General features: G+C 42.4%; 1 protein-coding gene across 5 annotated transcripts in view; it reads left to right on the forward strand.

The window, feature by feature from the left end:
- Positions 1-491: 491 nt before the first annotated feature.
- ets1 (v-ets avian erythroblastosis virus E26 oncogene homolog 1) overlaps positions 492-24,726 on the forward strand; it is a 37,773-nt gene continuing 13,538 nt past the window's right edge. For 2 of the 5 annotated variants that reach the window (XM_042414005.1, XM_042414006.1), the window contains exons 1-4: positions 492-539; positions 1,043-1,123; positions 2,648-2,724; positions 5,896-6,043. In XM_042414005.1, coding sequence (XP_042269939.1) covers positions 506-539; positions 1,043-1,123; positions 2,648-2,724; positions 5,896-6,043 — 340 coding nt within the window. In that variant the 5' untranslated portion in view covers positions 492-505. Of the gene's footprint in view, positions 540-1,042; positions 1,124-2,527; positions 2,725-5,895; positions 6,044-13,957; positions 14,352-15,266; positions 15,443-24,726 lie in introns of those variants that run through there. The other 3 variants (XM_042414007.1, XM_042414008.1, XM_042414009.1) reach the window with 3 other exon arrangements.

The following is a 24,726-nucleotide window of genomic DNA, read 5'->3' on the forward strand; positions in this document are numbered from 1 at the left end:
TTCGCAGAAGAGTGGTCAACGTTTCTGTCATAGCTTTAATCAGTGTCGCACATGCACTGGCTGTTGGTTGGGTTTAGGAGGTAGGATGCGGGGGATGATATGATAGTCAGTGATGTACAGTAAATAAATATTCAAGAAGAAGAAGAAACTTCTCAGGGGCATTCTGGCAAGACCTGAGACAAATTGATTTGACAGCGACAGTTCTTCAAGTGATTCATTTTAGCCTAGTTTGATGCCAGATTTCAGAGGTTCACCATGCAGGACAATACAAGTGTATGTTAAGAGATATTTACTAAAGCAAATTAAAAATATTAGTTTGATACAAATGTCCAAAAATGGTAAATCCCACCCATCTGGTGTTTTCACATGTACTTAATGTGACACACACACACACGTACGCACACACACACACACACATACACACAGATGTTTTTTTCTTTCTTTCAGATGACAACATCACAGGAAGATCAGCCATTGTCATTATCATCACCCCCGTCTCCATGTGATGTTTTCCTGCCTCTTTCCTGCTATTTTTCCCAGTAAGATATGGGCTAAAACAAACAAACAAATAAACAAATAAAACAAACTGAATTCAAATGTATCTGAAATTAAAATATGTCATTTTTACAAAACCCTAACGTGGAAACAATATATATATGTGGGTTATTGAAGGAACAAAGAGTCTGTAAAGAAAAATCAGTTTCATTGTGAGGCTCCACAGACACTTTTTAGTTCATTTTAGATGGACACTGAATAAATACACTTCTCCCACAATACTTTGGAAAATTCCAAGAAAGTGAATATTGTAGTTTGAAAAAGTGCTGTACATTTCCTGAGGTGTCTCCAAACCCATTATTGACCATCGCAGCTTCTCTACAACTTTACACCTGTAACGTGGTTGCATGTGAACCACAACTGCATGTGAAGTCCAAAGACTACATACAGGAGGAAAAAAGGGATTTGGAGAGGATCACCGTATGATTGAGGGAGGGACTAAAAGTGTGCATAATATTCCTTCCTCTGTGGGACTCGCTGCGAGCAGGTACAGCATCTCTGCAGTCCACCGCTCAGCTGTCACACTCAGCTGCCCGGCGCCTCCAGCTCACAGGAAACTTCACAATCGGTAAGTGCAAAGTTTTTTTTTTTTTCTTTGTATCGATTTTTTACTATACATGAATTGATACAATGAAAGAACGTGTCATATTATCGGCTGTCGGTCAGATCGTTTCATTCATCAGGCGGAAAGTGTTGGCTTCAAAGTTTCTGTTTTTCCCGTCAGGAATTCTCATAAAGCGTGCAGCGCGCTTTTTCATTGCTTTCGACCTGTTTCATCTCTGCTTATTTTAGCGAGTTTACAGCAGCGTTCAAAATGACAAATTACAATTGGCTGAACATTTTCATCTCTTTTAAAAATTAATTTTACTCCAATAGTTGTTTTTTTTAAATTTCCTTTAGCCTATAGACCCGAAACCAACTATGATTAAATATAATATTAAAATACACAATATGTAAGTAGGACCTATTTATATCACAAAAAATGCATAATTAGTTGCTTTACTCTTTTATTTCCCATTGATTTCTTTTCTCCAGCAAATCAATGACATTTAAGTGAAAGCTTAAAGGTAGTGCATGCATTTGAATGACATAACTGATTTGCACATTATTCACTTTGTGTATGGGTAGTTTTTTTTCTGAAACAAGAGCATCTGAATCTTTTTGAGCTGGTGAACATCTGCAAGCATTGAGTGCTGGCGCATCTTCCCCTCAGTCTGTCAACAGCTGCCACAAACCAGATATGCCAAATTGCTTAACATATGAATGTGAGGAGGATGGGACCTGTATGCAACGTGCCACTGCCCATGTACACCATTCCTCCTCTAATGTGATCCTCCAGCTCAGTTTCCAGTCTCTTTTGTTGATGCTGCTCCAAGTAAACAATGTTAAGTGATAAGCAAAGTGTGTAGGAGGGGAGGAAGGAGAGGAAGAGGAAGGAGAAGAAGATGTGAGGCAGATGAGGGGAGGAGGCAGTCTCATAAGGAGAAGGGAGGGAGAGACGGTGAGACAGAAGTGATGGAAACATTAAGTTGACAAGCCTCTGGATTGTTGGATTTGCTTCAATTGAAATCCTTTTTTTTTTCAAAGAAGAAAAAAAAAAAGATCCGGTACCTCAACAGAAACACCTCTAAATATGATAAACTCCTGCCAGCCCTAAAACTTAAATCAGACAATGATTGTATGAGATGATACTGTCTTCTCAAAAAGCCTCAAACCACTGTTTTCACCCTTTTGAACTGCGCAGCTGATGTTGCAGGTTATTGAAACCCAGCTCAAATTTCTTTCTCTCCCCTCTCTTTCTCTTTGACCCCCTTCCCTCTCCCTCCTTGTCTCTCTCCTCTCCCACACACCTACATATACACACACAAATACTCCCCCCCCCCCCCCCCCCCCCCCCCCCCCACCCCCCCACACACACACACACACACACACACATACACACACACACACACACACACACACACGCACACAGTATATACCACATACTTGCACACACAAAGTGTAAACAGCGTGTGATAGATAGGTCGTTCCACCCTGCCTCGTCTGTTTGCGTGTTGATCCCTTCAGCAGGCCCTGCTTCTCCTGTCCACAGCGTCCGTGATGAGTTACTACATGGATCCAGTTTCTTCCTACCCGGCCCTTCACCCCTGTGACCGTCTGGGCGCAATGGTAAGACCTCCCTCGTAAATTACCTCCATGCTAAGGCTGCCTCAGCTACCTACCACACAGCCGGCTGGTGTGAGGGAATGAGTGTTTGTGTGTGTATGTGTGTTAGCTGCTCAGCCACATGGCAGTGTGGGAATGTGTGCAGGAGCATATGAGTGGTGTGCTCCTATGTGTGTTAGCAACTCTGGATTCCATCACCTCACAGGAACACACTCTATCTGAACATCTTTCCTGTTGAGTATGGTCCACCAGTGTTGCACTAATAGCGTCCCTGTACATGATGTTCCTCATGATTTCATCAAAAGTTAGGAAACAGAACTGTTGAACAAGACAATTTTCTACAAGGCTGTGAAATCACCCTCATGAACTCTTCTGTGTTGCACAACCACCCTGCGCCAAGACACTTCTCTTTAGCAAAGTAATATTGTAAATATTGAGACCTGTAGGCCTCCAACCTTGCCACTAACCAATCAAATTGGAGTCAGACCATTTCCAACGAATAACACTTTTCTCAGCTAAGCCACCCGCTCAGTGCTTTGCAACAGTCTGTTTGCAAGAACACCAAGGCTCTTAACGCTTCCCAAATGAGAGAGCTGAATACAGAGTCAGAGACAGTGGTAGCTGGGAACATTGGGATTCCTGTCAGGTGAGCATTTGAAGGGTGAAGGCCAAGGAGCGGCAAAATAAATGCCTCCATTTGTATGCAGAGCGCCGGCACATTAGGATAAGAGACTGAGGTTATATGCAAATGGCAACCCCACCCTGGCCTGATAGAAAACACAGAAGGATATAGCTCCCTGGATCCTAATTGGCTCAGGTGGCGGGGCTTGCCTTTGAAATTGAGACTACTGTGTACCAGGGCAGACTTGGTCAAAAGGTGAACCAAGGCCACCTCAGTAGCTCTATTCTCTTGAATTTACATGAATTATCAGAGAAAGCAGAAGTTCTGAAGTTTTTTTTTTTCTTTTCTATGTTTACTCTTAAGTGATTCTCAGTGTCTTATATGCTTAACAAGGACTTTATGCAACGAACAGTGGATTAAAATAAGGGCTCCCAAGCAGCACTGTAACTTTAATTAAATAGAAAATTCCAGAAGACACCTCATTTCGAAGGCAATCAGTTGCAAATGATTCCAGTTAGTCAACATGCACAACATCACAGCCCTGGAACGGCAGACATTATAATTTACACCTGTGCTTTTCCTTTTAACGCACAGGTGCGTTTAATTACACCTGTCCGTTAACTGTAGACACAGCAGTTCCTTCTTAGAGCCAGCAGGGGGCAGATAAACTAAACACAAATGGCGAATGAATAAAAAAATGAATGAATGACTGTGTACATGTATGTTCTTGATTCACTATACGAGAACAATGAGTCTTTGATGTCAATTTAGCTATCAATTATAATTTGGGGTTTTTTTTTAGTGCGTGCTGAAATTTTGATGTTCCCATATTGCAAAACACAGAAAAAGTGCATATGTGCCGTTTCAGTCAGACCTCGCAGGAGTGAAAATGTATGTCCTCTGGTCTTTTTCTATTTAAATGTTGGTTTATTACTGTAGTAAATTATGGTCTCAGTGCTTTCTACATGATGTACCATTGTTTTTTTATTGTTCAAAAGTGACAATTAACTTGTCCTGTCACAAATGTTTTGCCTGTAATACCCTCACATCCAAATAATTGTTTTCATGTTAGTTCTTATAGTTGTAGTCATGTGTAATGCCATGTGTCTGTTTTGCTTTTTTCACTGTACAGTACAGTATGGAAAAAACAACAACAAAACAACAAAAAACAAGCTAATAAAATCAAATAAAATAAATAACACTGTTTCGACAAGATGAGGAAGAGGAAACTCCTCTAAATGTTTTATATTGCAGATATTAAGCTGGCCAATTGTGGAGATACATACAAAAATAGTACAGTACTGTATTTATACTATTATTTATTTCAAATTGAAAAGGCATTGAAGGTTGTTGTTAGCCGTCCCTGTTCAATTTTCAAATTGTAGACTGTATGCTGCATTCAAAGTTACCCTACACTTAAGAGGAACTGATCAAAGAACATGGTGTTGCTGTTATCTCCACTGCTATCAACATCAGTCTATCTGTCTAATCCATAAATTATCCATGTGGCTCCCTCCATGCCTATGTAACTTTTCCCTCCTTACTGACTGACCTGATAGGAGATGGTAGCGTCCCACGCAAACCCCTAAAGAGCCTCGTAAACTGCCTCCCTGATCCTCTGGTCAGGTTAGCCATCCATAAAGCTGGCCAGCTACTGATAAATGCTGCTGTGCTTAAACAGGGAATGCTTATCAGATCGGCAGTCTGTCAGTTACACATATGACATATGATACTCTAACATCCCTAGTGGAGGCTACATTGCCAAGACTAACTGTGGTATTGCTCTGAGTCTCTTTTAGCATATTACAAATAAAAATGATCAATTCTCGCCTTTGAATGACTGGCTCAGAAACAAAATGAAATGTACATAAAGTCTGAAAGCAGATTACATGCTGTGTACACAACTGTGGAGAATACGTTATTTCAGCATGAGCTGAAGAAACATTTTTATTTTGATTCTCAAATTTTAAATGAAAAACAGCAAAAATCCTGTTTGATCATTTGTCTACACTCTTGTGAGAAAAACGCCAATCCCCTGTTCACATCACTGTCAAACAGTAACGTCCAACAATATCTATTGAGGGTTTTGTTTGTTGTCAAATGAAGGTTTTGATATGCTAAAAATGGCCAAGTGGCTATCTTCCCCCCCTACTATCTCTTGTATCCACATAGAATTTCATATCTCTCCTGGCTCCCCTGTCAAGTGCTGACTTTAGACTTCCCCCGTGGTGCAACCTCTTACGTGAACTTTGCTGTGATAAGCAGGATAAAACAACACAGCAAAGATAAACTGAATGAGTCAAATTTAGCCGCGAGGGTTATCTGTGCAGGAAAACAATGAAAAAAATAGTTTTCAAAATCCAAGGTTGTACTGTTGGCCAACGCTACTGGAAAGTTTGATCAGTTGTTTTTCAGCTTCAGCTTCGTCCCCTCAGGATGTAGTGAAAATGAGTGAAAAATAAGTGTTTCCAATGGTTAACAGATAAAAGCTTGCTTTAATGCTTTGGCTAAATGAAAAATGTGTAATGTTGCTACGTGTTGTTTGTTCCCAGAGGCAGAGTGGAGGGGTTGCAGTGGGCCCTCAGACCCAGCTCCCAGGTGTGGTTCACCCTCAGCAACAGTATTACCCATCACAGCCCCTTTACCCCCAGGATATACCGCTGCAGGAGGTACCCAATGGACATGACATGTGCCCTACAGGTAGGACATGGACACAGACAGTCTGACCTCAAACATGGAACAAGATACTGTAAGAAGAGGCAAACATATGTTCAGTCATGATCAGTTTTTACCACTAAACGTGATGATATTTGATCAAAACAGTTTCATGTATGTACCCAAACTGAAAAATTCATACGTATAAATCACTAAAAACAATTTACCTTCTTTTTTTTAGTTATACTGTATATGCTTCAATATATAATGCATCAAAAACAGACAATAGTTCACTGCGAATAAACAACTTAACAAAAGACTTTGTGTTGACTGTAATGCTAAATCGACAATCAGTCACACTCCGACATTCATGCCTGCAATCTTGACACACACATTTAAATTCCCTCATTTAGTTTTTCTGAACAGACACACACACACATGCACGCACAGTCTCGACTTGGCCTGTTGTTCTGCGTCTGCTGCACGAGGGATGTTGGTGATGCTGACCCAGAGGGCAATGCCTTTACCAGATACCCCACCCCCCACACCATCTCTCTCCTTTTTTTCCTCTGTATATCCACTCTTCTTGTGGGGACAACCAAATGCCCTGCATTTTTCTGCTTCCAATCATCTCTTTTTCTTTTTTGTTTTTTTGTTTTTGTTTGTTTGGTTTTTTTTTTTTTTCGAATGAGTTTTATTTTAAACTGGAACATTCCTTCCAGTGCATTTGCCTGTGTTTGACTCTGGCCTCTTCTCGTCCTCAAAAGTGATTGATGCTGGCGAACTGGGACGCATGCCACGGGAGTAGGGTAGGGGTGCTGGGGGGCACAAGCTTTCTTCCGTCACCTCCCTGAGCTGGATGCAGGGGGCAAGACAGGGGGCCAAAGGGCGGCCATCTTTTTCCCAAGCCTCTGGTTTGGTCTCTAGAGAGGTGGAGGGGGCCTGAGTGTGCATATGTGTGTGTGTCTGTGTGTGTGTGCATGTGTGTGCATGTATGAGAGGGAGTCAGGATTTGATGGGATTTGCTGATGTTTGTTGCCAGAGACACACTCCTTTGGAGCCCTCACTTCATTGCTCCCAGCGCTAAACCGTTGACATAAACATTGCTGAGTGGAAAAAAATGACCGTGCTCTGACCTTTTTTTTTTCTCATTCTCCTCCTAAATCCTACACTATGCAAACCACAGGTCTAAGAGCATTGAAGCCACCTGGAGATGTTGTTAGAGTCATTTAGCTCTTGTCTTCGGTGTCATAAAGTGCTACTGAGGTTTTTGTGCCACCAGCATACGGCGTTATGAGTCTGTGCTAACCTCAAAGCAGCTAAATAACCTCTGACACAGTCTCCACACCCTGTAGCCGTTGCTTTGACTCATTTCTCTCAAACTGAAAGCATACCCTCCTCTTGAATATTTTAGGCTTGCAAATGTCAAATCATTCATATTCACTTGAAGGTACACATGATTTTGGCTTTCTCCTGCTGTTTTAGTGATTTGACACTTCATGTGTGAATACCATTCTTTTTTACCAATAAATTTGTGCCAGTTTTTAATTTTGATTATGTTTTTGCTCATTAACAGTACACAGGAGTTTTATTTAATCAACTAGGAAGCATTTTAGATCCCTTCAATCAAATCAGCTGAAGATTTGTTCAGATTGAATTGGAAATAATGGCTTCACCTGTGGGGTCATGTGGCAGGCAGGGCTTGTAAGGCACCTCTTTTCGTTTGATTCATGTGTGTAGAGCTTAAATTGTCATCAGCAACAGTACATTCATGAAAAGATAAATATGTGTAAATGCAAACTCCTCCCTTCCTTTAACTCTTCAGTGAAAGAAGACTGAAACTGATATTCTAAAAAGATAAATTAACCATTTCAAAATATTTTACGGCCACAATAGTTGACATGAAAATGAAATCTGATGTTTTTTTTAAAGCAGGTAAGTTCTTAGTTGCCAAGATCCCCCAACTTCCTCACAAACCAATTCTTTCTTGGATGTATGGGATGATGATTGGATGATAAAGTGAGGTAGGTTATGATTTTGCAGTTGAAGTCACTTTATTCTTTGACAATGGATTGGGTGTTGTTAAAATGAAATGTGCTTGTGTGAGAAAGAAAAAGTACAGAGCAGATGTGAGGCGGGGATGTTGGATGTTAAAGGACCATTGCATGTTTGGCCCAGAGCCCAATGTCACACACACTGCTTCCTGACAACAGCCATGCCACAGTGATGTTTACACTAACCCAGCTCTACTCTTCACTATCCAACACTCGTACCACAGAGCCTGTTGTAAACTCCCATTGTAGAAACTCACAATGTGCGAGTGTGTGTGTGAAAAAAAAAAAAAAAAAAAAAAAAAAAAGTGAGTGCGTATTTCTGTGTCCAATTTTATCTAAATCCAGACACAGATATCACACACATGCACTCCAACCTCCAGCAAACATCCTGCAGTGATGCAAACTCCGCATATTCATTCATTAAATTCGCACCCTGCACTCTGGTGTGTATTGTATTACAGCATCCTCCCATTCAGTAAAGCAGACACACACACACACACACACACACACACATACACACACACATCAACTCCCAGGCACTCGTGAGTTCACTGTACATTAAAACATGCACTCCCATTTAGTACACGCAGACACAGCTGTGATCTGGCACTCAGGGACCATTGGCCTGTGTTTTATTTGATGTGATTTGACAGCTGGACAGTTGGAAGAGGAGGGGAACAGGGTGGAAAGAAAAGAGAGAGTGGGTGGAATAGAGTATGAGGAGAAAAGACGGATAAGGAGAGGGATAAGTCACAGGACTGGGACTGGCGTTGGTAGGAGGAGAAGAGACGAGGGGAGGAGGATCTGAGATGTGGAGCCTTGGGGGGGGGGAGGGGGGACGGGGGGCTTCGCCTCTGATGAGGGGCACGTCCTCACGGGTGCAGGCCCATTTTTTATTTCTTAAAGTAAACAGGCAGCCTGCGGGGGTCTGGGGGGTTATGGGAAAGGAGGAAACAGTGATGCTAATCAGGCCGGCACACACTTCCCCCTCCAACAATAAAACAAAACAAGAGTGGAAACACGGAAAAGCGACAGACAACTGTGGAGGAATGGTCTATACCACTGCCGTGGTCCTAGATTTGAACCGCATGGTATAATGATAGTTCTGAGGAAAGAGGTGTTAGTCAATAAACAGAGGAAAGAGGTAGTCAGTTGCTGCTTCTCTGTATGTGTGTCAATTTTATAGTATTTTTAGAAGTCTTAACTATCTGACTGAGTTTCAACATTAGACTTCTGAGAAGTGGATGTATTGCACATTAAAATGGCATGTTTACAACAGAGTCAGTGTGTAATTTGTATCTCAAAGTACCAAAAGAACTGACAGAACTAAAAGGATCATCTCAAAGACTAATTTCTGGTGAATATTCTTCTTTCTTTGAAGAATCATTTAAAGTACTTTTTAAGATTGAGTCTCTTGACCTCGATGAAATGTCTCAGAATTTTGCCCTAACTGACGTCTATTGAAGGTCCTCTTATTTTAGAGTCATTATTCTACCATTATTTTAAAGATGCTCTGCTTTAGAGCATCAGCCAAATACTCAGATTGAACTTTCCCAGAATTCTAGAGTTTTATTCTAGGAAGCGTTAGTGTGGTAAGTTCCTCTTGATAGCGCAGTGACTAATTACAAACCACTTCAGTTGGAGAACATGCAGTACTGAAACACATGCAATCACTGACGGGTGATGATGCAACAGATGCCAGCTCATCAGGAAAGGTGGCGCTTTAATGAGTCCTAAGAGAGACCTCCCATTGTTTTAATGTTTATATTGTGAGCTCTGCAATATTCACAGACTGTTAACTACAATGAGTGTACAACAGTGACGGTAAGACCTCTTACTTTGTCTTGTTATGTGTGTTCACAGTTGAATCCAGTCCTTCAGTGAAAGGTCAATTATTTCCCATAATAACTCACAATATAAAGAGCATTTATATAACAATTAACAAACCCCCCCCCCCCAAAAAAAAACAACAACCAGCAACTGTACAACAGCAGGATTATTTTCATTTCTGTATACCATTATTTTGAGTGTTGCTCCTTACTGTAATACACAATTTATTAAATGAGAAACAAATTAAAACCACAGACTGATGTATTTTCCCTTCAGCTGTGGAGACTAGTGGAGCTTTATCGGAGAGCGTGTTGGTAAAAGGGAGGGAGGGATAGAGGGAGGGCAAGACGAAGAGAGGGAGGTCTGGGAGGCAAAGAGACTCAGAGGGGGGTGGGGATAATTGAATTATCTGCACAATGGAGTGATGGGGGGCACGTGGTGCCGCTAATGGAGGAAGAGATGTCCTTTTTAGCGAAGCTAATTGTTCAGAAAAGAGCTGAGCCTTTGTTCAGGGAGGCCCTGCTACTTTCCCAGTGCACTTACATGCACACAATTTAGTAGTGCACACGCTGACACACACACACACACACACACACACACACACGCACATATACACACATACACTCTGTCTGAACAGACTTTGGAATGCGAGGCACAAGGGAAAGACATACACAAGCACAGTACACCATACATAAGCAAGCACACACACACACACACACACACACACACACAGGGATACACCGCTCCTGTCCCAGCCAACCCTCTGATCTCAGCAGGAGTGCATCCAGCCTGTGGCACCTTCAGACAGCATCCACCACAGATAGAGCTGAGACTGAGCCACTAGACCGAGGCCACAAGGACCCCACTGTTTTACTGTTTCACTGTCTGCTCTCTCTCTCTCTCCCTCTCTATGTGTGTGTGTGTGTGTGTGTGTGTCCATCACCCATCTGTGCTTGTGCTTGAGTGTCTGTAAATCAGTGACTGATTGATTGCATGCTAAATGCTGTCTATTCACACAATGTATCCATTGTCTGAGAAGTTTAACTCTTCGAAGTAATTCTGGCTAAATCTTCACTTCATATTTTATATTTGTAAATGTGGGGGAAAAAAATGAATAGCGTTGAAAGCAGAATACTTAAAGCAATTCAAATTCTTCCAACATCAAAGACAAAATATCACTTGACAGGTGTATGGATTGCTCTAAATCGAATAACCTTTCAGTTAACTCTGTGAAAAGTAGCAGGTGCAACGGTTACATCTAAGGATTATAGACAGGCAGACAACACAGATGTGCCAGGGTGAGACAGACAGCAGGAGAGAGCAGCAAGGAGAGAGATAGCTGCTTCAGCTAGGGGTGCTATACTGCAACGCAAATGAGTGAAGCCAGCTAACTGTCAAAACCATGGCAACAGCATTTGCCAGGTGAAGAAAAGAGACACTGAAACCAAAACTTGTTTGATCTGGGACATCTGTCCTCAAACGTACTGGTACATACACTAGCTGGTTGTTTTATGAGACAGTAAGACAATTAACAATCTCTTTATCTAAAAGGGAAATGACACAGTTTGTTTCAACAATAGTTGTTTTCTGGGTTTGTATTGTGCAAAACTTTGACACAAGTAGCTGATATTGAGATCTCTCTGGAGATAAACTGACTGTTTGCTATTTAACAATTACATTTTTTATGGGAATCATTTTCCTCATGTCAGTATGTCCTTTTCATAAAAATGTGTTTGGTTTCAGGGTCATTGTACACCCGGTTGTCTTTTGGCAATAGAAATGGTCATTGCTCTGAGAAACAGATCAGTAACATACTGCACTGCGATACGAGAACAGAAATATGCTCAGATGTTTCCTGGCAACAGGAATTTAAAGCAACAATGCTGATTGTAATCACTTTGTCAACAAGCTGCACATTCACTTCTTTTTTTTTTTTTTTACATTTTCAGTTTAATAATTCGGTTTTGATCATATCACTTTTAGTGTGCATTCTCAGAAGTGTTTTGGGAAATACCATCTAAATTCTCTTATGTGAGTATCAGATGTAAAGATGTGAAGACAGGCAGAAGAAAACACAAACTGAAACAAGCTACAGTGACGCCAGCCCAGGTATTAGTCAGCAACACCATTAAACCTCTAATGGCTGCCCTTAGGCACAAAAGGACTGAGGCTGTCCTTTTAAGAACAGATACGGGGGAGTTCATTAACAGAAAACAAAGAGGTCTAGTCAGAGAGACTAACTGACTGACTGACTGACTGACTGACTCGGATGAAGTGAGAGGAACTGTTCCCTCGTCCATTCTTCTCCTTCCATCACCCCCTCCACTTTGCCCCTGGTGATGCAGCTCCTCTCACCACAGAACCCACCAGCACTCTTCCCAGACGAGGCTCCTATCAGGCCAATGAAACCTGATCCGGGGCTGCTAATGGAACCGGTGAAGTACCACCGGTTTAAAAATCCATGTATGATCAATATCCTTGGCTCCCCTGCCTCCATCCACATCATCCCATTTAGAAGTACATGCGTACAGTACATGCAGAAGTATCATATTTACGCTCATCGTAGGGTGCGCCGTATGACTCACCCTAACAAGGTTGCTTATGATGAGGGTGGAGTTATGGAAATAGAGGTCTGGTGTTTTCAAGTAAACTATTTGCCTTGTTTGATTAATGAAAAAAAGAAGGAAAGCATTTGCGTTAACCTGAGTCCATACTATTCCTCCAGTGTTTCTTGCTGGAGCCCGATTTTCTCGCTTTTGTTAAAAGCAGTAGGTTCCACTGGAACTTGTGCAAGAATTACTATAATAATCTGTTATTATTGTTTCTGTTGCCATGGGAGGTGTTCCCTAATGGTAGTGGTTTGCTCAGAGTGGAGCCGTACTGTGGCTAAAAAGCCAAATCTTCCCCTTGTCTTTGTTCTTTTCCAGTGGCAGAGCAAATTTTTGATTCAATTTCCAGTAAGGCATGGTCATTGTTCCTGATTATTGTAGATAAGAAGGTACAAAAGTCTAAAAAAAAGCAATGCAAACTGAGAATTAGAACAGGCAGTTTGCCTTGTTCAAACTGGATTTTCATTGATGGTCTTGGTGACATAAGACCGAGTCTGATTGATTTTAATATTTGTATGACTAACCTATTTTTAAACCATGCAACATTTATGTGTCTCATTTTTATATAAGAAAAATTTCATAGTTAATGTTGTATGTAATTGCAAAGATTTAGACCAGATTAGCTATGTAGGGAGGAAAAAAAAGACATAGTTTGTTTTTATTGATCAGTACAAGGTGAACAGGAAATACTCTGAGGTGTTTATGAGGGTGAGTTACAAGTTATGAGGACGCCTGGAAGTGCAGAATATAGGACACAGACAGCCGTGTCTCTCCTTTTAGCTCATAGTCACCAGTTCTTCGGACATTACTACATCTAAACTGCTGGTATTCATCCGTATGTAACTATTTTAAGATCTAAAATGCTCTCCAAGGACTTGCTTCTTACATACACTCAGGAAATAATCTTCAACAGTAGACTACTATTCCTATAAAGTTCCTAAAGAGATTCACAGTGTTTCTCTGGTGCAAATTTAGAAGCCATATTGTACTCCATGTTGTTTTTGTTCTTATAATATGTCTGTAACATTTCAGTAATATCCCTAGAGGGACCAACACTATAAAAGTAGTCTTTAATAGTATTTTTTTAAAACGTTTTGCCATAAAAGATAACATGATGAAGTATTTGCTGTCATGTTAGGATGGTGTACCCTATAATAAGGTTTACTAAAGTTCTTTCTCAGCAACTCACAGCTCTGACATCTCCTGAGTGTTTCTCATCCTTGTAAAACGAGAGTAATTTGCGGGAACATGCGGACCCCTAACTACGTCTGATGACGTGAAGGGGTACAAGTAGGTTCTCACTGAGATACGGGGGAGGTGGTAGTAGCAGTAGTGTGTGCGTGTGTGCGTGTGTGTGAGCATGAGTGTGTGTGTAAAGGGGCGGGGGGGTGGGGGGGTAGGGGGGCATTATAATTGAATTGTGAATCAACTGGCAAGTCAGCCCCAAACACCGCCCCCTTCAGCTGTCGTCGCACTCCGCTCTTTGCAATGCAACGCCCATAGCCAGAAACATAGAGGAAGGAGTGAGTGAGTGTGTGAGTGAGTAAGAAAGAACGAGGAAAAGAGGGAGTGTGTGTGTATATGTGCCGGAGAGGGAAAGAGGGAAAGAGAAAGATAAGTTAGGAGTACAAGAAACGGAATCGGTATTCAGTGTGAGAGGGAAGGTTAAAAAAAAAAATCTGCCAGTACAACTGACCGGGGCGCCAGAGGAAGACAATATTTTCCCTTATATTGTGTTTTTGGAGCTGTTAGAATAAAAGAGGGACGCGGCGTTATTAAGTCACACTGATCTGATGATCATGACGGCAGCTGTCGATATGAAACCGACGTTAACGATCATAAAGGCTGAAAAAATGGACGGTGAGTAATACAACTCTTCTGTAAGAGCTTGACAGTTAACACGAGACTAACGTTACTCCTTTAATGTTTGTAAGCTTGCTGGCTGGTGATTACTGTGATGTTAACTACAGTAATAATTCTCGGTAAACAGATGCGCTGTGAGGGACATAACGTCCCGAAGGTATTTCAGTGTGAAAACGTGTTGGTTGCTCAATATTGGACAACACGCAACAGGGAAATGCAATCACGCCTGAGGGTTCTACAGTCATGCAATATGCTGTACAGTATGACCAGTGTGTTTCTTTTTTCTTATTGAATGAATCATGCTCTGACCCGTGTGCCCATGTTATAATACATAACATGACGTTGTCTGTGAAACAGGGTGCAAATATGAAAAAAAGTTACAACACAAGAGTTAAGACATTTTTAGACATTGATGACAAAAGCAGACTTGATTATGTCGTGAAGGCACAACGCATAGCAACAAAAAGTGTTAATTTCATTCAAAAGATTTTGTTTTCAGTGTTGATATTCTGAAGTGACACACTTTCAGACACGCTGTATGTTTTACACTGATCATGTTCTACACTAATGGCTTTTCCAGGTTTGCTTGTACACACAGCCTATCCTTAAACAGTTGTCTAATTTAAGTTTTGTCACGTTTGGTTTTGGACTGGTGCTGCTTGAATTGATTATGCTTTGTAGATTTGTTGTACAAATGATATCCTCTATTTCTTTCCTTTATGCCTTTAATCTCACTATATATCTCCGTCTCCTCTCTCTCCCATCTCTGACTATAGTCAGTGCCACACTGGGAGAGCCAAGGCATTCTGCCCAGCCGGCATGGGAGACAGGCCGTGGTGCCTAATCACCCCCCTCCTGCCCCCCCTCCACCACCAGCCCCACTGTCTTTTCTCCCTCCCTCCCTCCCTCCTTTAGTCTCTATCTCCCCCCCTCCTCTTCAGTGGTTGAAACTGACTTTCCAGAGGGAAGGAGAGGCAGGCTGAGGTGATGAATCTGCAGTGCTGAGGCTTGCCTCTCTGACCCTGCTGCCTGGAAGACTTGGCTTGCTGCAGGGGTAGTCCAGGGCACGGGCAGGGAAGCCCACAACTGTGAGCTGTGTTTGGGTTTGGGTTTAAACCTTTGTGTGGTTTCACTTCTCATTTTGTGTGATTGTATTTTTACACAGAGCGATGGTACACATGGTGGTGTGTTTGGATAATTTGCATTTAGCAGCTTTTTACATTAACTAATCCCCTGTGTTTTTGCAGCTCAGGTGGTGTTTGTAAAGCAGTAAGCAGCACTGATGCATCACAGAAATTTGATACTAATTGCAAGTGTTGACCCACTAAGGAGCTGTGACTCACCACATTAACCACCTTCTCCTCACTGTCAATACCTGCGCAGCATAGATTCTCACATACACATCTCACAAACTCACATTAAAAGTGCTGATGGCTGCAGTTAAGTTGCCAAAGCGTAGCGCTATCTTGCAAAACCATTTCGCAATGCTCACTCCCTCTTGCATTCAACTTGGGTGCACTCGGGTCAAGCTGAGGCTGCCAAAGAGCAGTTCACAACTTGATACAAGCACATCTTTTCTCCACCTCTTTCTCACTCACACAGACACACACACATTGTTCTATTCACTCCTTTGTATTATTGTGCTTACAAGATAAATGTGCTACTAATGCCCTCGCTGTTCCTGATTCCAAAAAGACACAACAGTGATGCTTACAACTTACAAGAATGAATTTGTTGATTGGCTCAATTGGGGAAGTAGTAGCTCTCCCAGTGGACATGGCTCCTTGTTTTTTTTTTCTCCAGCACAGAACTATGGCATCGTGAGAATCTCAGATGCTGTTTTTTCTTTTTTCTTTGCCCGACCTCCTGAAACCACATGCTGTACATACATACATAACAGGCTAAAGTGGTTTCCAGCCCACCTTACTATGTTGTTTGTTTTCCTTTGTGACGGAAGTGTAGCCAGTGTCAGCTTACCCATGGCCTGTCCTCTATCTCTCTCCAGCAGAGGTAATTCCTTTTAAAGCGCTCACACACTGCCAGGGTCAGAGGTGCACCCAAACAAGCCTTCTAACGTTCCACCAAGCTTTTTATTCCTTTGTTCAGTGTTAAAGTAGTCAAATCCTGATACAGTACACTTACTTCAGTGTAACCCAGATCATAGCAGCTTATTATTGAAAGCATCATGTAGTCAAAACAAAACTGTCAGCTCTACAGAGACAAGTTTTAAAGATGGGCGGAACATTACTTCATATGGAAGGTGTTGGATTGTGAAATAACTATCATTTAAGGTCATCTAAGTATTGATTTAATACTTAATACCAGAAAGATATCAATCATTTACAGTACAAGGAGTTGTCTGTTTCAGACCTGAGTGACTCGTCCCTCTTTTACTTTCCTTCTCTGTTCATCAGGCCTGCAGGTCGGGGTTCAGTAACTGACAGGAATGTTTGTGAGCATGCCCTGCTGGGTGGCATGCATGGAGGCATAGAAGGAGCAAGAGGGGGAGTCTCACTTTTATCTGATCAAAACACTGCTGTTTGTTATAGCTGGCGTTCCTGATGATTCTGTTGAGAGCCCTTATATGGCATCTTGTTCCACGCCTGCTGCATATGCGCACAAGCACACACAGGCCATAGCACACGGATGACTCTTATAAAGGCTTCGGTGACTTATATCTCCCGAGGTGGCTCCCATGTTGGTTTGGTGAGGAGAAGGGTAGTTTCTGTCAGAACAGTGTTACATAAGCCTGAGATTTTTGCTTCGGTGTGTTTGTGTCAGCACTCCTTCAGTAGTGCAGTGTAATATATGCCAATGTTTGAGTGTGCGTTGCTGCCTGGCAGCTGTGCAAACACTGTTTGGGTGATCCAGGCTTCTCTTGATGTGGTCTGTCAATGAATCGGGCCAAACGGAGCAAACAAGCCCATTTTTCATCTGTATGCGCCATGTCAAACGGAGGGCGATATGGTTTGCCGGCTCAAAACCTGATTAGTCAGCCCAGTGTTCAGTGCATCACCCATATGTCATTAGGTAGTGTTTGACCAGGCCATGTTTATGCCTAAAGGGCAATGGATACCAGCATCCTCAATAAGCCTCCCTGTGCTGGTCAGGCTTGTCAACAGACTAGGCGAGTAGTAGTAAAGTGGCTGTCTGTAAGTTTCCACAATGACCCTGTCTTTCTTTCCCTCCCGCACTACTCATTGATGCCACTGTGTTACATCAAATGGGTTATCCCCCCATTCAGTTGGCATTTCATTCATTACTTATTCTTTCAGCCAGTCATCTGCAGTGTTGCCCATATAAACATAAAACTATTTTACTGCGTGGGTCCTATCTTGACGCTTCCCTAGTGACTACACGCCTTAATCTTTGCTTATAAAGCTTAGTCATAAAGTAAGGCGTGTTAGCACCAGATACAGCAGTCTGCTAAATAGTAAGCATATGGGTCAGGGTGAGAGAGAGACCTTCCAAGGTGTGGTTGATTTGATGGTAGTGAAAAGTCTTCGCTATGCTAAGAAATAATTAGAGATTAAAATTATTAGAGTGCCTCTCCCAGCAATCAATCTTCAACAGCTTCTTGTTTTACTCACATTCTGCAAAAAGCCAACGACCAAAACAAAGGAAAATATGTTCCTTGGCGGGAGAAATAAGGCATTAACAAGCTTCTTTTGTAACACACAAATCTTTTCAATCATTCACCCACCCACTCACCCAATTCGCCCTCCAGTGTTCCTCCCACTCCTTTCCCTTTCTTCCTCTGCTTCTATTTCTTTCTGCTGGCCACATGAGTTTCTCTCATGTCACCTTGATGTGGTGTATAGTGCATTCCTGATGTTTGCATGTTGTCCCATCCCCACTCCTTCCTTGCTTGTAATTCCTGAGTCATGGCACTAGACGCCTGCTGCACCACACGCCACTGGCTGTCCGACTGTGCGTCTGCTTGGCTCGCTTGCCGGTTTGTGCTGCCACAGGCCTCTGTCCTTCCTACATTACCAGTCAGACTGTGAACCCTAACTGGCCTGAAGCTGCCCCGGAATGGCTCCACAACACCCACGCATCTCCACATCGTCCTGAGTGCTTTTTAACTTTTTTAGTCCTCCTGCTGTTTCTGTTGCTGTTTCTATTTTATAGTTCCACATTTAGGAGCTGTGTTTCCTATAATGGAATGGAAAGTGGGCTAGTTTAGAAACATGCCTGCTTTGAGAATCAGTCTACTGTCCCGAAAGGCAGCAGGTTTGTTTCACCGCTGATGTTCATCTGTCCACAACGAGGCTATGTCATTCATTCTGTTCAGTGTATGTTCCAGATTTTCTTCCCCTGTTTTCTCTTTTGTCTGTGTTTTCTGCACACCACCTGTTTTTGGAGTCAGTATGCATTGCGTGCTGCTTTTGTAATCAGGTGAACAAATAGGGTACAGCCACAGACTGTATGTGTATCAGACCTAAAGCATCAAAAGTTGTATTGATTTATTGGCCTGCCAAAACAAAGACTGATAAAGAAGGGTATGTTTGAGGAGGTGGCAGGTCTGCTGTGTAGGTGTGACTCCGTGGCTCTCGTGATGAGCTGGACCTCAGTGACGCAGTCAAATGGGAGGCACATGTGTTCTGGCAGCCATGGAGGAGGTCGAGCAATGGGAAGTTTTTCGGCTGCCGCTGGGGTTGCTGCTATGAGAGTAAAAGCAGCTGGATTCCTTAGCTTTGTCTGCCTGACCTCCCTCATGTCTGCACTTTTTACATATTGAAATGAGTTACTTTTACTGACTACATCTGGTGTAGGCCCACACATCCACAACATAATGAGAACTTGACAGTATTTGCTTACAGAAATGCCATTGTGTCGGTGGAAAATGAACTAAGGGCTTCACATAAATGCTCATTAGAGATGCTCGGTTTGCTGCCTTAAACGTGTTTGTTTTATTCATACTTACATGGCAACGGGGTCAAATTTTGAGTCATTGAGCAGGAATTTTACAAGATATGGTCATTGCTTTCATCATGATCAGTCACATTGTCAACTGAAACAGCACGATATCCCCTGAAGTCCAGTCATTCTTTGATGGAATGAGTCATAGTCTGTGCGTGCTTGTGTGTGTGTAAGAGAGAGAGAGTTGGCAAGACAGATATAGGAAACACACGATGAGCTTGAGTTTACACTTCTGCAATGATATGTGCATGTTTTGGAAATCACTTCCATCTCTTATTGCAAAACACTGAGTTGTAACTTTCCAGTTATCAAACTGTGGTTAAGATCTTTTCATCAGCACAGTCAGCCAAAGCTGAGGTGTTTCACACCGTCATGAAAAATAACACACATATCTTAAATAAGATAAAGAAAGAGAGATGTGGCCAGATGTTTGATGTTTTATACTTCTATTAGCCATGGAGTCTACGCTGAGCTTAAAATAGAAGGGTAATTCATCATCTTGAGCTGAAACCATTTTGCCACTTAGACCACAAGTCATTTTTGGTCACATTAGAGGAAAACAAGAAAGCTGTGAGAAGCACATTAGTGATTGTAAAACAGAGGTGGAATGTGAGGCACGCAACATGAAAACACTGCGGTCTGGAGGGAATTTATTTATCAAGTATCCATCTGTCGCCCATAGCTCGCCTTCAAACAAGCAACAAGCTTCTTATATATGTATGATGTATAATTAGACCCAGCCATTACAAGACGTACATGCGTGCGCACTGTATGTGTACAATAGAATGGTCGAGTGGCTGTGTGTGAATGTGTGGCTGTATAGTGTCCCACATAATTCACACTTATATCAAGAACTTGGTTGTGGAATTTATCAGTTTGGACTAAGAAATGGGGCAGGCCCCATGTTTTGTGGAAAAAATGCAACACACAGAGTAAACTGTTTGTCAGATACGTCGTGTGTTTGGTTTAACGCCTAAACAGTTCCTCCAGAGCATCCCCTGTCTGTTTACAACAGGGATGGAGCCTGGGAGTGCAGCTAGCCTGGATACGGCTAGGATAGCACCACCTGCACTCTCCAGTACAGTAGTCAGATGTCAGCTCTATTTTCCCTGCCACAGTGTTTGGGAATATGCATTGAAGAGATGGATAAAACAAGGTTTTTGGATCAAGTAGTGCTTTCATTATAAATATTTAACATACAAGGAGGTCACAGAAAACCACAAAGTTGTGTGTGATTTGTCAGATCTCTTACTGTAGGTATATAATTTTAGTGCATATCGAGTTTTAGCTTTTTAAAAAGAAATATTATGTGTCTGCCTCTTTGAAGTAATAGAGAACTTGAAGATTGTGCAATGGGCTGTTGTGAAAAGTGCATTACTGTTGCTCAATCTTTGATACTTGTAGCATATCTAAAAAAAACTAGGCCTTTTCACACTGTTGAAGATCACAGAGCAACAAAGTTTGCAGGCAGTTAAACAAGCAATAAGGAGCCAAATCCTGCTGAAAGTGCTTTGTCTCTGTTTCCCATCGTTCCTCTGGAAAGGAAAGTATTTCCATCAAGCTTTCAGCAAAAATATGTCTAGCGTCTGTTGGCGGTGGCGCGGATCATTTCAAACTCAGAGGTAATGTCATATCAAGTGCTCAGACTTTGGCATAAACAGTAGAGTTAATGCACTTTCACATCATAAGCTAATATGATTTCAGAAATGGAGGGAGTGGAAGAAAGAAAGACAGCAAGGCAGCTATGGGGTATTCGTCTCACTTATTGTCTGCTTCAGTAGCCGGTGTGTCTGTGGTGGTGGTGATCCTGGACAACTCTAGTTTCATGGGCAAAGACAGATGTCAGCAGTAGTGGACTCGTCCCATACAGCTGCTTTACACCACCACAGGCTTGTGCTGCAAGAGTGCAGCCAGAAGGCAGTGGTGGAGGCCTAAGAATAAAACTAGTGTTTCAGCACCGTTGTTCGTGAGGGTGGGATGGCCCTGGTTTGTGTGTTGGATCTCTCTAGGTTAACACTGTCCTGCTTTTGGAGCAGGCATGGTCTAGGTCTGGTCTGGCTTCTTCACTTTGGCTTGAGCCAGCCCTACACTTCTATTCCTGGTCCTTGGCATTGAGATGGAAATCTAAACAGCAAAGCGGCTGGCTGAACAAGCAGCCCTCTCAAAACCAGACTGCCACCCCGTCCTCCTCCTCTTGCTCCACTGCAGCCCTCAGCCACCACTTTATCACCCTGTGGCGCTGAATGGGCCCCCTTCATGTTGGTCGGGTTTATGACCCCGCGTTCTCAGACCAGGGGTCCAGATACGGATCGCCATCAAAGGCTCTCTCTCAGATACCACTGTCACCTCTGGTCTGCTGTGGGTAGACTGGTCTGCTTTAAAGAGCCAATTATAAGTCCTTGGCAAGTAGCCAGGACCTCCGCTCCTTTTCCCTGCACCTTATCGTGACCCTGCTGATATGTACCTGCATGTAGGGAAATTCAGGAAGGCCTTAGTGGTGGATCTGAAATGTTTGACCCTCACCTGAACCCACAACTCACCTCACTTCCCACAGGAAGTGGCAACTTAGCCACAGGAAATGGACTCTTGAACTGATTTTAAGAAAGCCCACCATACATTTTAGCATAGAGGGACATAGAAAGGCATACATACCCTTTTCAGATGTTGTCCTCATGTTTTTTTTCACAGCCCACTCCTCACACCAACACACACCCACTGATTGAATAACTCTATAGGGCTATTTATAGCTCAATCGCATGATAGAAAGCATATTGTCCCTTATTTGTTGGGTCTGGTTGCCTGCTCTGCTTGTATCATTGCATCATTCTGAGTGGAGGCAGCAGTCCAGGCTTTATGAATGAACCAAGTCTCCGCCAGAGGCTGGGAGATGGCACTGATCCCACTGTGATGTCACTCCAGAGACAAGGAGAAGAGAGGGAGCTTTATGAGACCTCCCATTCATTCATCTGTCTCTTTCCCTCTCTGTGTGCCCACCCCCGATTCTCTTGTCCTGTGATGGGCTCATATTACAGGCTGGTGACTCATCGCCCCCTACTCAGTCACCCCTCACCCACCCGAGATGCTCCCTTGCTATCTTCCCCAGCCCTGTCCTGTCCTACCCAGCCCTGCCTCTTCCAGTCCCATAGACTTTGGCTTCAGCAGCAAGAATCCCAATTTCACGCCCACGCTCTGGTGCACAGGCAAAGAGGGTTGCTAATTTAGATCATGTGTGTGTATGTTTATATGTGTGTCAGTTTAACAGCCTGAGGTGCTGAATACAACCTTCGTCGAAAGTTGGGTTGGGGCTTGGTCACAAGGGCAGGGCAGTAAAGGTGCACAGTCTGTCAGTTGGAACCCCCTGGGGGAAAATATCATTGTCGCACTCAGCAGCCTGTCCATTACTCATATCATGGCAAGAGGGGAGTGGCTAATCAATACTTTTTTACTGTTCATCTAGACGACCTCAGTCTCACTTCATCAGTGATTCTTAGAATAGTTCATCATTAACAGAAATTGGTTTTATTTCATACTTTTCTCTGCAGACATTCTTTTTACTCTGAGTCTTGTTGGTGAAATGTGAATGCCATAATATTGCGATTTACACCCGCTCCCACATTTTGTGAGCTAAGTGGATGGGACTCATTTTGTGGACAGACCCACACTGTCTAATGCGGAAAGTGATGACTTGTGGATGCTCTAACTCTCAGTACATACTGACCATTCTGTTTCTAATGGGACTCACAGGCATTGAAATCCTATCAGGACTTCATCATTTACTCAAGATTGTCTGGATCCTAGCTCCCCTCTCTCACTAATGGATGCACACTGTACATTAGCTCTGCCGCAGATAACTTTCTTATGGATCATTCACCATGGAGACTGCTCTATTATAATGGCGCATTTAGGTTTTGTGTTTGTCTTTCAGTGGTGCTGTGTCCTATGTGTCACATTTTGTAATATTGAAATTCAATTCAATATACAAAACCCCAGCAAAGCAACGTTCATACATTACATACTATTTAAAAGTAAAATGTTGCAAAAAAAAAAAAAAAGAAATTTGTCTTTCTAGAATCTGTAACACTGTCACCTAATAGTTGAAACTTTTGTTGTGCTTTGAATTGCTTCAAGATAGTAAACAAAAATGCCACTTCAAACTTCATTTTAAAGAAGTAATTTAAAATAAAAAAAACAAACAAAAGAAATCACACAAATTGTAGTTTGCATTTCAATTTGCTCTATAATCATGGTTAACATATTTCACTCTGCAGAATGCCTAATGGTAGTTCTCATGCACTATGGTGTTGAGTGTCTTTGATGGAGGATTTAGTGTTAAAGTGGGTTCAAGACTGTGTGGGCAAGTACAGGCTGGGTTGATAAAAGTGATGGGGAGGGAGGGGCGTAAACGGTTCGAAAGTGCAGCCAAACTCCACTCGATCCAGCTTAAATAAACTGCCACATTTCGCCTTTGCCTTCACATCAAAGCGCAGACTGTCTGAGCCCCAACCCCATCTCAGTTTGCAGCCGTTTGCAACATGTACGTTTTTGCACTACCAACGCTTCTTAGAAGACAAAATGAGCTCAGTAGAGACCCAGACAACCTTGCTGTCAGGGGCGACTTGTACACAAAGACAGCTCGCTCAGGTCTTATTTTCACTGTGAAACTGCATGTTTTACTTTGATGTACGACCTGTCTGACGATGGCTTAACTGAGGTCTTATGTGAGACTGTAAAACTCTTCTACCTTGATTTTACTTCAGACTAGAATGAATAACTTTGTGTTTGTTCACCAGTGTAACAGAGAGCAATATATTATTACAGGCCTAATTGAATCACATGGAGAAGCAAAGAGCTCTTGTCTGTCCTCTGTCTTCAGTCTGTTGCAGGGTTTTTTTCTCTAGAGAGAGAAAAAGAGGGGGAAAAAAAGTCAAAGACAGAAAAAAGAAAATGGGAGACCTAATTTTACAAACAGCCAGACAGACATTGGTTACATGGGCGAAGGAGGGACAGCTGCTGTGCATTCCAGACGAGGTCGAGACGTCAGTGAGTGGTGAAAACAAGCATGAACTGTACGTTGCCCCAGTGTACTGCTGGCAGATAAAACCACCAGCCAGTGGAGATGCCAGAACATCTGGGTTCGACGAATGGTGGTGCTGCGAGCAGAGTGACACAACTTTTCCTCACCACTAGTTTGCCTTCCAGCCAAGCCTCCTGTGATCTGGTTTTTAACGATTTTAATTGACATGCAATCAGTACAGACAGGAAGGATGAGCTAAAAACAAAGACATGCTGCAAATATTTTATGCTGATTTGAACTCATGATTTAACCTGCTGAGCCCCCAATATATCCTATTGTGGTCTATTAAAATTTTACTTAAAACACTTTACCCCCCAAGCTGATCAGACAAGATAATATCTTTATGTCATACTGAAGATTTTAACAAATCATGAT

The sequence above is a fragment of the Thunnus maccoyii genome, chromosome 6, assembly GCF_910596095.1.
Source record: "Thunnus maccoyii chromosome 6, fThuMac1.1, whole genome shotgun sequence".
Classification (NCBI taxonomy): Eukaryota; Metazoa; Chordata; class Actinopteri; order Scombriformes; family Scombridae; genus Thunnus; species Thunnus maccoyii.